This window comes from Quercus lobata, chromosome 8, assembly GCF_001633185.2.
Source record: "Quercus lobata isolate SW786 chromosome 8, ValleyOak3.0 Primary Assembly, whole genome shotgun sequence".
In the NCBI taxonomy this organism is placed as follows: Eukaryota; Viridiplantae; Streptophyta; class Magnoliopsida; order Fagales; family Fagaceae; genus Quercus; species Quercus lobata.
The window spans coordinates 18657957-18671316 of record NC_044911.1 but is presented as its reverse complement, the minus strand read 5'-3'; the positions used below and the strand labels follow the sequence as shown (position 1 = coordinate 18671316).

Below are 13360 nucleotides of genomic sequence, written 5' to 3'. Positions count from 1 at the left end.
GACCAAGAAGAGGGGAAAAGAAAGAGAAGGCAAAAGAACATAGTGGATATTCTGGATCATGATAGAATCATTGAGAAACTTATTAACAATTTTCTTTTTGGATAGGTAAGAAAAATTGTATTAAGAGGAGACTACTTCATTAAAAAAATGCAGTAGCCAAAAAAATATGTACAGAGAACGCAACAACTCCCAAACCACAATGCCAAATCCAAACCAATCTCACCCTCTATGCACACTGACACATGCTCAATAATTAGAACATATGACATTTTGGATTATTCCATATCTAGCTCTAATTTCCTTCAAAATCCTAGACCCATTGGATTATATATATATATATATATATATATAAAATGTTCCATAACATGAGATCAATTGGAACTGAGCCCATGGCGAATTCAACACGAGAAATAGTTGGGGGGAACTGATTTACTGAAGAATGAAGATTGATTTGATCTGTCTATTGAGACAATTAATAGATTACACTAGTTGGTTTTTGAGAATGACTATACAACCATTCAAGTTGTGATGAAAACCAAAGTTGAATCAATTTGAATCCTACGTTAGGATAGAACAAGAAGAAAAATAAATAATGAATGCATAAAAATATAAACTTAAACCTATTTAATCATGTCTAACATCTTGATGAATACTCACCCGAAAGGAAGGCTGGTTGGTAACACAGAAAGAACATAGAAACAGGGAGAAATTGGCGGTGACATCTTGGTGTGGATGATTCTCAAATAATTAATCCCAAAAGAATTGAAATCATGAAGCAATGAAGTAACCCAAATTGATGATCAGAGAAGATTGCATCATTAGTAGACTTGTTCTCAGATTTATCAAACCATACAAACAGACTCGCTGACAGGAATATCTACAAAAGATATCTACAATCACTAAACATCAGATCCAGAGATATAGACCACGTCTTTGCAGAAATAGAGAAGTCCTAGCTCTGTGATTCTGCAACAAAAAACACAAATTAGATCAATTGCATTTATGGTCTCTGCAAAAGGAATGTTTAAAATTTTACAGAGGAGACCAAGCATCTTCACCAGATTTAGCATCAAAAAGTAGAACAGAATGTACACCAGAACTTTTTTTTTTTTTTTTTTTGGGAGATATAACTTATTTACTGCATAAAACCATGATTCATGTTATATATGTAGTAGTTCAGAAATGTACACCGCTTTTGGACGCTTGTTGCCAAGCCTGATTTTTTTTCATTAATGATGTTCTTAAACATAAAATATTTTAATTTCAACCCTCCACTTGAGTGTAGATTTACCAATATTTCTTCTTAATCTAGGAGGAGTATCCTTTGGTCTAGAGGGACACAGTTAACTGAGGTTAAGTGTGGTCTTGGGGATGGTACTAACATTCCAATTGATCATTTCTTTGGCCTAGTTCCAGAGCTGGGAACAAAGGCACAGAGGTTGAGAAACTTGCTTGTGTGACTGATCAGATGGACAAGACCTCTGGTATTGGAATCAGCAACTAGTATTATCCGTGTATGACACACCTTTGCCAAACTCTATTGAAGTATTCTGGCCTTATACTAAGTTAGGTTCTTATGAGGCTAGGGTGGGATTTTGTTAGATCCCAAGGTCTGGGATAGAATGTGAAAGCTGAAAGTTCAAAAACGTGTATAAACACCCTTGAACGTTTAGACCCCCAAATTACAACTTAACCAATTCAAGCAATATGTCAAACAACAAGTATGCGGAAACTTAACATAAGCTATAATATGGAATTGGTTAAAAACTATCTAAGCCATAACAAAACACAATCCACAACAGATAATAAAAAGGCAAAGATAAAGAGGAAGGAAGATGCAAACACAAAGACAACACCCGATGTGTTATCGAAGAGGAAACCGAAGCCCTCGGCGTAAAACCTCTCCGCCGCCCTCCAAGCGGTAATCAATCCACTAGAAAATACAGTTGGGATACATGGACAGCAATAGACCCTCAAAGCCTAATCTACCCAGTGCACCTAAGCCCTCCAAACTTCTTGCTCCAACGAGGTTGCGCCGAACCTTTTTCTTTTCTAGCTTTCCGGATTCCGCTACTAGACCGTAGCATCAACCAATGAAGATTGGTTCCTTCCTAACTGCTTCCCAAAAATCCAAACAGCTCTCTCACAGTAATGATAATGGTGAGAATCAGGTTTGGTATAATGCCTCTCAAGGATTTGACAATGGAGAGGAAGAGAGTTGAGGAATTTGAAGAGACTCTAATGTATAGATTGTGGGTGAATCAATCTGGTTTTTCTTTAGGGTTTCTCTCTCAAAATTCTCTCTGGAAGCTCTCTTACAATCGTGGGTAAAAGGGGTATTTATATTGGAGTGGGAGAGGAATGTGAAACGTCAGGTTTTACAAAACAGGGGTGGCTCGCGCTGACTAAGTCGCGAGATCCAGTCGCGAGATAACCGTATGGCCAGTTGTCCTGTTTTGTCCTGTAGTGCTCCAGCTAGCATGACTGTTCATCTTCCAGCATGCTTGGCACGTGTGCTGCGTCTGGCGGCTTGCAGCCGCGAGTCACCCGCGAGTCTCTGTTTTCTTGCACACTCTTGAGCAATCTTCACTCTATCTCACTCACTACCCTTACATCAAACCCACCTAAATACAGGGTTACTAAATGCTGAATTACAAGCAAATTTGGCACGGAATAAAGCCAATTAGATGGTTGAATAAATTCAACCTTACAAAAGCTGTAAGATCCCCTATAAGATTATTGTTTTAGCTTTGAAAAATATTTGGTGAATTTTGTGCCTATGAGGGACATTGTTGTTTCTCACAGCTATCCTCTGTGTAAGGTTTGTGAGGAAACTCTTGGTCATATTTGAAGCCTGTGTTCTTTGGCTCGGTGTGTGGTTTGGTCATTTATTAACAATCCTAGTGGATAACTAAGTTCCCAAACTCATTAAGGCTTGGGTATCTACCAGGTTGACTAGTAATCTGCTGAAAAATATGTTTTGGATGGTTTTTCTATAATGCTTCAGCTACTATCTGGCCATTATGGAAATTCAGATGTAAGGCAGCCATGGAAGGTGATATAGTTTCATCAACTATTGTCTAATGTATAGTCATTACATGTCATCTATATGCAAACCAGGGATTGCTGCTGCAGCTGAGGCTTGAGCTCCAAATAAGCTAGTTTGCAATAGGCTCTCACTTAAAGACTGTGTTGAGTGGCAGCTGCTTATTCTGGAGGATGCATGTAAAGTGAGCAGTGGTGCTTAGAAAGGGTCCAGTTTTGATGGGAAATATAGAGAAGGCAGAAAGATTCAACATTCAAGCTGGTTGCCACAGCTAGGTTTTTGACCCAAGACTGGCATTATGTTGGCTGTCACTGTCAGGGAAGCTTTAACTTTGGGTTTGCCAGAAAGCTTCCACTGTGTGCTTCTTTTGACTACTTGTGGGATGCAACTGCTATGTGGGATTGGAAGGTGCAGTTGGATGTTAGAACCTGGGGTTGCTGACATTAGGATCCTATTAACACAGTTGCAATAATGCTGGTTTAGATCTTGAAAACCTGCAGCTCATAAAAACTATAAAAGTAGAAAAACACAAGGAAAATTAACAATCTTATTGATCTTTCTCTTAAAAACATGTCATTACAAGGTAAAGAAATACCTTACATCATATAATAGAAAAAAAAAGTTAATTGCACTGAGCATGTTCCATAATAAAATAATTTCATTGGTTGTAGTATCCCTGCTTAACACATTTTGGTACTCAATTGAAAATATTTTTCAAAGCCTCATTATGTGCATAACAAAAAGGCATAGGTTCTAGTAAAATACGTCTTATCAACTTGACTAGAAAATTTTGTGCATTAAAATTATGCAAATCTAGAATATTACTATCTGCATCTTTTTTAAGCTTCTTGTTGTCCATGTGAATAGTGGAGTGAAATATTGTGACTATATGGGAGCAAAAATACATGCATCAACAAGTAAAGCACAAAATTTACTAACACAATTATATTTTTAATCATTTCCCCCTTTCACCTTTATATATATATATATATATAATTTATCAATTACTAAAAAAATAGTTCAACTAATATTATTGAAATGAACAATGCTACATTTCTCAAATGAAGTGACTCATCAATATATCCTTTCATCTCAAATGAGTCTTGATTATTTCAAGATTGATATGTTGTCTCTTGGGTTGAGTAATGGATTGTTGATTTAATCTTGAATTGAACGCATATGAAAGTATTTATGACAATAATCAAATATCCATATTGAAGAATGCCCAACTTCTACAGAGTTTGCATTGGTTGTTTTGAGAATGATTTTACATCTATTAGCTTGAGATGAAACCAAATTATATATTCAATGACGAATTATAAAGGAAAATGAATGGGAACAAATTATACATTCAATGATGAATACAAACACCCAAAAGGCTAGCTAGCTATCGACACACGAAGCAAAAAAGTATGCCAAATTGATGACCAACATGCTTGAAACATAAGTATACTTGTCCTTTACCCATATAGAGCATGTTGACAGGCATAGTTACAATGGGTATTCACAAGATGTGCACCACCTTTGTACATTGACCACAAGATCTATACTACTACGTTTTTCCAATTATAGAGGAATCCGAAGATCTGATATTTGGCAATAAAAATCACAAATATATATATATATATATATATATATATATATACTTTGGATAAGTAAAAAAAAAAATCACAAATTATTAGAATTATAATCATTGCAAAATCAATGTTTCAAGGTATCCAAAGAATATCAAGTAAATTCACCATATATAGTGTCAAAAGATTAAATTATTAGGACCGAAATGTACACAGCATAAAACAATTCCCGAATTTTTGAGTTCTTCTGCAGCGGCCAACAGAGAAGAAAAGGAAGAAGAAGAGGATAAGAGTCAATGTCGGAAACAGAAATAGAAAGTGAGTATGAAAACAAATTAGGTAGATGATCAATTATTACAAAGAAGAACAAAATCATATGAACACAGCTTCATGTAACACAAAAGAGTATATAATTAGCAAATAAGAACAAAATCACACATAAATACGTTTTTTTTTTTGGTGAAGAGAGAGACATACCCATGCTTAGAATTTATGGGAATGGACAAAGGGTTGAAGGATATTCTTAGTGTCGGGAGAGTCCCACTCCAGCGATTCCCACCATTCTTCATCTGCTACAATTTCTTTAAGAGAAGGGGGAGGAGATAGTTGTCCATTACTAGGAAGGGGCAGAGAGAGAGGGAGTCTCTTCAGCTTCGGACATTTCCTTATCTCAATAGTTTCAAGAGAATCACAAACTATTACTTTACTACTACTGCAGATGGTCTTCAGTTCCGGTAGGTAACGCAGACTCAAAACCCTCAATTTGGGGAGAGTGATTTTGGTAGTGTCCATTCCTTTCTCCTCTAGTTCTTCTTCTTCAAATTCATCAGCAGCTTTCTCTTTCCTAAACAATACGCGTAAGTTACGCAAGTTCCAAAGCTCTAATTTCTCGAGAGTTTGAAGAAGAGGAAGGATACAAGAAGAAGAAAAGGAAAGAATGTGCTGTATTCCTTGGCAACTCTTAAGCTTTATACCCTGTAATTGACTTGTGTGCCTCAAAGATGGAACATCACATAAGCTTCTTAAGTCATGACATCTTACAATTTGTAGGAATTGCACGTCTTTTGGTAGCACCAAGGACTCATCTCCTCTTTTTAAATTGCACTCGTGACTTAATATTACTTCTTTGCCACTGAAAATTTTACAAAAATTTTTTCCCATACAACCGGCCAGAAGACGATAAAGTAGAGCGGCCCGTGTTTTTTTTCCCACCTGAATTCGGTAACATGCAAGTTGCCTGTTCTCCATGGCTCTGATATAGGTACTGAACTTGTCCACGTCATCAAAATTGCATACAAAAGTCTCCAATTCCTTTAAGCTTGCTATCTCCTCTTCGTTCACTTTTGGCGAATCAAACACGAGGTACTGGAGATGATAAAGTTTTGGTAAAATCCCAAGTGGCATGACTTTTAGATACAGAGTGAGGTATGTCAAGTTGACCAACATTTCTAAACCATCAGGTACTTCCCTAATCTTTGTTTCCCAAAGGTCCAACTTCCTCAAAGTTGTAAGTTTTGCTAATGAAGGCACCTGCTTCAAGTTTCGACACATTCTAAGCCTTAATGTAGTAAGATTCTCCAAGCTAAAGACAGAATTCGGCAGAGATTTAATGCCAGTATACGATAGATCAAGAACCTTGAGCACATGCAAATGCTTAAACAAAGAATCTGGGACAGCTTCTAATGACCGGTTATTTTGCAGCAACAAGGTTGAAAGGTTAGGACACATTGGTGATACATTAGAAGGAATTCTTGATATTTTGTTGAACATTGAAGAAGCCTTTACAAGATCCTCTCTCCATTTTCCTTCATCTGAAAAATCCTCCAATCCCAAATGACCTACCTTAAATTCAGGACTTGCAACCCGGAGGACCATGTCTCTTACCAAATCATGCATCTTCACAAACTCTCCCTTGTAGAAATCATTTCCACCTTCCAATAAGCAAGCATTTTCAAGTTTACTCAATATTGTATAGCCCATATCAAACTCCGCTTGCCTACTCTTCTTTCTTTCAATAATTCCCTCATCAATCAAATGTTCTATCAACTCTTGTTTGTTAATCTTGAAGTCTTCAGGGAATAGTGCACAATGCAAGAGACATTGTTTAAGTTTCTCACCTTTCAATCGTTCATAACTAAATTTAAGCTTCTCAAGTACCTGCTCATCTTCATCGTTGGTCCTTATTACTGATGTCTTCAACTCTTCCAATGCAACTCTCCACTCATAATCCTTGATTAAGGGTTTGAAACTTGCAGCTATTGTAACAATTGCAAGAGGCAATTGTGCACATACTTTAAGAACATCTTCTGCCATTGGTTTTAAATTTGGAATTTTAAAAACATCACGCTCCATTATATCCAAAAACAACTTCCGTGCCTCCTCTTTTGAAAGAAGCTTCATTCTAATATCCTTACAACTCATTGCTAGACAAACGTCATGAAGACGAGTTGTCAATACTAATTTGCATCCATTTGCTGAATTAGGCTCTGGAATTCCTATTTGTGCAAGAGTAAATGCTTTCCACATATCATCTAGGATTAGCACAAACCTCTTCCTCTTTTCCAATTCTGCCTTTAACTTGGCAGCCCTTCCTCTTTCATCCTCAACTTCTGTGAAATCTAACTTCAACTTGCATGCAATCTCATGTTGTAGTTGGATAACATTTAAAGACTTTGAAACAGTGACCCAAATGACAAAGTCAAAATTTTTTTTCTCTTTTAATATACGATTATTGATGTGCTCCATGACAGTCGATTTCCCTATACCTCCCATTCCATAAAGGCCAATCTTTCTAACATCATCATCCAACAACCATGCCCAAATTTCTTCCTTTACTCTTTCAGCAGTGCTTTCCCCAATCAAAGTTGGTGTTGACATTATTTCTCCGTTGCTTGGAGGTGGATCAATGACCAAACTATCAGTGAAAGCACCCCTTTGATAAAGTTCTTCCACCTCTCCTATCTTCTTCAAAGCAAGTTTTCCTATGTGTGCACGTGAGAAACACTTCCCTTCTCCAGCTTCGTGTTCAATGGCTTCTATTTCATCATTCATCATTTCTACATCTTGGATCCATCCTTGAACTTCTTCCTTTGGTTTCTTTCCTGGAAGAAGTTGTGCTTCCAGTCTAGAGGCTGTGTCTAACTTCCGACGTTCTAAATCCCGCCATTTGTTCTTGAGAATTATCCTACGTTCATCAGCGCCTCTATAATTATTGTAGTATTCACAAATTGGAGCAAATATCATTTTTGCAATCTCGAAAATTGGACCAACATTATCCATTGTTTTTGTTCCTGCATATGTACCCAATATGTACATCAGACATTTTGCACATTTATAACTAAAAATTAAAAACAAAATGGAAGAATTCATCTTTAGTCCCCAAGTTTTTAAAGCCATGGAGTTGGCTTGGATTGGTAAATGGTAAGTGGAAGGAGAGGTGGCGGTGGATCAGTCAATCTCATTTTCTCTTTCTCCGCTCCCCCCCCCTCCCAATGTTATTGTCTTTATAATGGACTGAAAGAAGAGATTGATAATAAATTCTAAAGTTTACTTGTCTAGTTAAAATTTTAAAATATGATTACAGCATATCTAAATTTAGAGGAATAAATATAGGAGTATATATATTTTTAGTAGAGGAATTAATATATATTTTAAGTGAAAATAATAAAATTGGACAAACTAATAAGAAGCAAATAATGATTTAGTTCATCTATTAATAATTCAATTTATGAATTATTAGACCAAGGTTATATGGCCAATGGTTATTATAAGAGAACTTGGCTTTTCCAATAGGTTCTAAAAACAGGCTTCTATCGATTAGAATATGTTTTTAGGGTAAGGATTTACTATAAACTAAGTTACAACAACTCCTACAAAATGCATGCGTATCAATGCCTCAAATAGACTCCATTTGGTGAAAAATTCAATCTTCACACGGATAAATATAAGCCTAGATAGGTCACATCTAAGGCATTGGTACCTACCTTATATAGGCATTGGCTACAACTTAGTTTGCAGCAAATCCTTACCTTTTTTATTATTACTATTTACTACTATTTTTTTTTTTACCCCTAAGCTAATCAATATCCATGGAATCAAATTTTTTTTTTTTTTTTTTTTTCATGGGAATGAAAAATTTTCACAATTTTGTTTTAAAATTATTGATGTGGCCTATTGTAATTGGTACATAACAAAAGTAGTGTTAGTAAAATCCCATAAAAATAGGACTACATAAAAGTTGTCTCTAATATTGTGCTTTTAAAAAGAAGCTACGACTTTGAAGTTTTTAGTGAAATCCCATAGAAATTATATGTGCAATTAAATATCATGATAATAATACAAACTTCTGCTCTACCTTTTTCAATTTGAAAAGGTGTGTTGATGTTAATTGAAAATCCCGGATTGTAATTAATAAGAAAGACGAACAATGTACACAGGCAGAGCATGTCTTAGTAAGCACCAAAGGCAATGAAAGAACATAATCTCAAACACATGATAATCAAAGAAAATACAATGCGTAAGCACAGAGAATAAAGTAACGCAAACGACCTAGAGCAGAACAATATAATGCCAAGCACAGAGAAGAAAGCAACGCAAACCAGAACAAGTTTGTACAGGGAAAATCAGATGGAAGAGTAGAAACAAAAGATAGCTTTAAAAGAAACAAATTTCTGCGGAAAGGAATGTTTCTCTCTGTTCGCTTTCAAAGGAAATCCTCACATGCATGAAAATCAGAATTCACCACCTACACAACAGGACACTGAAGTCAATCAACAATCAATGCATGTGCAAGAAAGTTATTTCCCATCTCACACTGAAAATGACCATCCTTTAGCACCTCAAAACACTCCTACACAAGCTGAGCAGGTGCATGCAAGCCTAAATTCAGCAATACACTCCTTAAATTTAGGCAATAACACTAACCCACACACCGATGAGGTTTTACACCACAATGCTCCCAATCTCACATCGACCCATCAAGCGTCCAACACCGTTAATCCTACTGAGAATGTGGAGTCTTCCTTCACGATGAGGCCTCCATGGCAGCCCCCTGCTTCTACTGATCTGAGATGGACTTGGGTTGGGGGTGAGGGCCCTTTTATCACGAATGGTGAAGTGAGAGAAGCTACTCACGATTCTTCGGAGACGGAGAGTGAATCCCTTACTGAAAGGTACTTCAATTTGGATAAGTTGAATGAAGAGAGACCTGAAGTTAGAACAGGGGAAGCATGGAGACGTGGGCAAATTCCAGAATCACCTGAAGAGTTTGTGGAATCACTTGTACAGAGGGTTAATCGTGGAAGGTGTCGTTTTGAAAGAGGCAACTCTAGTGTTAATTTGAATCGTAGAGAGGAGTTGGAGAACACAGCCAATGTTGTGGGGGAGACTAATGGAGATTCAGCAACACGGAGTTTGGACCTGGGCTTGGATTGTGGGATGAACTCAACCCCATTATCAATTGCACCTGCCCGGTGTCTACAAGGTCTGACCCAAGGCCTCAAATGGGAGTGCAAAGGGAAGAAAATTTGAGGGTGCTTCCTGTCAAAACGTCTGCTACAACAGAATCAAGGAAGCGGTTTAGAGTAGAGATTGGAAGATTGGGGAGGAATATCAGGCAAAGACTACTCTGTGGATTATGTCACCAAGAAGGTATTTCTGAACTTAATGAGGCTTCCTCTGATTATTCTTTATCTATGCTTAATTACTTGTCTGTTGATTCTGAGTTTGGGAATAAAAATGGGCAATGGGAAGCTGGCCCTATGCAGCTTCCCCAGGAGCTATGAAAATACTAAGTTGGAACTGCAGGGGTCTAGGCAAACCTATTGCAGTTCGGAAATGCAAAAAAAAAGGCCCTAGAACTAAAACCGGATATTATGTTTCTGATGGAAACAAGGCTAGTTAAGGATAAAGGGAAATTGGTGTGGTTTAAATGTGGATTTAAAGAGGGTTGGGAGGTGCCTAGGGAAGGTTTAGGTGGAGGGCTGATTTTGGCTTGGATGCCAGGTTTTAATGTTCATATTGTCTATCATTCTAATCAAATCATTCACACAGATTTGATAGACAGTATGGGCAACCCCTTGTCTATTACCTTCATTTATGGTCATCCTGATCAATCAAGAAGGAATGAGGTGTGGCAACAACTTAGGAATTTAAAGCATGTAGCTCATCCTAGTTGGTTATGTATCGGTGATTTCAACCAAATACTCACCAATGAGGAAAAGTTCTCTTTTAACCAGGGTTCTATTGTTGGGGCTGATTTGTTTCAACACCTCATTTCTGACTTGCATCTGTGTAATTTAAGAGTTGTGGGGCAGAGGTTCACTTGGATGAACAACAGAGAGGAGGAGGGGTTTGTAATGGAGAGGCTGGATAGAGCATTTGCTACCGCTGACTGGGTTAATTCTTATCCACACTATTCCCTACATAACCTGCCAATGGTTGACTCTGATCATGGACCTATACAGTTAAACTTTGAGCAGCTTCTTCCCTTTAGGTACAGACCCTTTAGGTTTGAGTTAATGTGGACAAATCATCTAACTGTAAGGATATGATTCTTCAGGCATGGGGAATTCAAACTAAAGGATCTAGAGCTGCCCAATTGCTCACCAAACTATCTAATGTTAGGAAGGAAGCTGTAAAATGGAATAAGTTGGTTTTTGGGAGGCTGGATAATGATATAAAAAAGAAGTTGGCTGAATTACAGGAAATTCAAGATTCCATTGACTCATTAGAAGCTGTTAGGAAGGAAAAAACTGTGAGAGAGGAGTTGGAGGTTCTCCTGAATAGAGAAGAAACAATGTGGGCACAAAAGGCTAGGAGCAATTGGATTCTAAATGGAGATAGGAATGCTAGATATTTCCAAACTGTAGTTAGACAAAGAAGAGCTAGGAGCAGAATTTTACATATCAAGGATGAAGAAGGTTTACTACTAGAGGATCCACTAGAAATTGAAAATAGATTGGTTAACCATTTTAAGTCTTCCTATGAGGATACAGCTTTGCTTAGTGTTGATAGTATTCTGAGTGAACTATAATCTTTGGATATTCCTAAACTATCCCACTAGCAGTGCTTGGATATGAGTAGACCGGGAGATTGAGGACACTATTTTCCAATTAGGTCCTCACAAAGCTCCTTGTCCTGATGGAATACCTACTTTCTTTTATCAACAGTATTGGGAGGTTGTCAAAACCGATGTTGTCAACACCATTCAAGCATTTTTTTCATTCAGGGTCCCTTTTTAAGCCCCTTAATCACACTTTCCTCACCCTTATTCCCAAAACTCCCTTTCCTGATGAAGAATCACACTTCAGACCCATTAGTCTTTGCAATGTGATATACAAGACCATCTCCAAAATCCTTGTTAATAGATTAAAGCCTTTTATGGACAGTCTCATTTCTCCCTTTCAGAATGCATTTATAAAAGGTAGGAGTATTTCTGACAATATTCTTATTGCTCATGAAATCATGGACATTCTTAGGAAATTAAAAGGTAGAAAAGGTAGCTTTGGAGCCTTAAAAATTGATATGAAAAAGGCTTATGATAGGGTAAGTTGGAATTTCCTTAAGGCTGTTCTGACTGCCATGAACTTTAGTCAACAATGGATGAATTGGATGATGGAATGTGTGACTTCAGTACAATTCACTCTCCCCGTTAATGGCAGCAGGTCTAAATCCTTCAAGCCTTGTAAAGGGTTGAGACAGGGTGATCCTCTTTCTCCTTATCTCTTTCTCATGTGTGTTAATGTTTTGTCATTGTCTTCACAAAAAGCTGAACATGACAAGCTAATCAATGGAGTTAAAGTTAGTGGGAGTGGCTGTACTTTTACACATTTGTTGTTTGCTGATTACTCTTTGTTTTTCTTCAAAAAAGACAATAAATCAGTAGCAAATTTAAAGAAAATTTTGGATTGGTATTGTAATAATTCTGGGCAGGACATTAATTTTGGGAAATCTGACCTTTATTGCTCTCCTAACATGCCTCTATCTGAACAAGAAGATTTGGCCAGACAACTTCATGTTAATTTGGTTCAACATCCCAGCAAGTATCTTGGTATTAATTTTAAGCTTAGGGGGAATAGATTCAGAGTGGCTGACTTCCAATTCCTTGTGGACTAGCTTCAATCCAAGCTTGAAGGATGGAAAGCAAATCTGTTATCTCAAGCTGGGAGAACAACTTTAATAAATTCTGTACTTCAAACCCTCCCCCTCTATACCTTCTCTTGTTTTAAGGTTCCTGAAACAATATGTAGGAGGATGGAATCTATAGTTAGGGCATTCTGGTGGGGTCATACACCTGGGGTTAAGAAATTACATTCTCTTAAATGGAGTAAGATATGTTATTCTAAGTCTTGGGGGGTGGGGGGGGGGGGTAGGTATAAGAAGATTTAGTCTTTTGAATCAGGCTATGCTGGCTAAACAATATTGGAGGTTATGCCATAATCCTAATTCCTTAATTGCAAGAACTTTCAAGGCAAAGTACTATCCTAGGGGATCTATACATACTTGCTCTCCTAAACCACATCAATCTTGGGTTTAGAGGCACATCATTAAATCTGATAATCCTAAGCTTAAGGAAGGTAGATGGTGGGTGAATAAGGGTCTAGACATTCCTTTAAGGGATAATGACTGGTTTAGGTGTAAACATAATTTGTTGAACATTCCCTTCATAACTGATGGTTCTGTAGTTGACCTTATTAATCAAGAGAATCACTCATAGAATGCAGATTTAGTGCGAACCTAT

The 13360-nt window shown here is 37.2% G+C and overlaps 1 protein-coding gene across 2 annotated transcripts in view; it reads right to left on the bottom strand.

The window, feature by feature from the left end:
• Window positions 1–946: 946 nt before the first annotated feature.
• Window positions 947–13360, bottom strand: part of LOC115956018 (disease resistance protein At4g27190-like) — a 28629-nt gene continuing 16215 nt past the window's right edge. For both annotated transcript variants that reach the window (XM_031074468.1, XM_031074469.1), the window contains exons 4-5: window positions 5098–7910; window positions 947–966 (exon numbers count right to left, since the gene is read on the bottom strand). In XM_031074468.1, the coding sequence (XP_030930328.1) occupies window positions 5104–7899 (2796 nt within the window). In that variant the 5' untranslated portion in view covers window positions 7900–7910 and the 3' untranslated portion in view covers window positions 947–966; window positions 5098–5103. The remainder of the gene's footprint in view (window positions 967–5097; window positions 7911–13360) is intronic.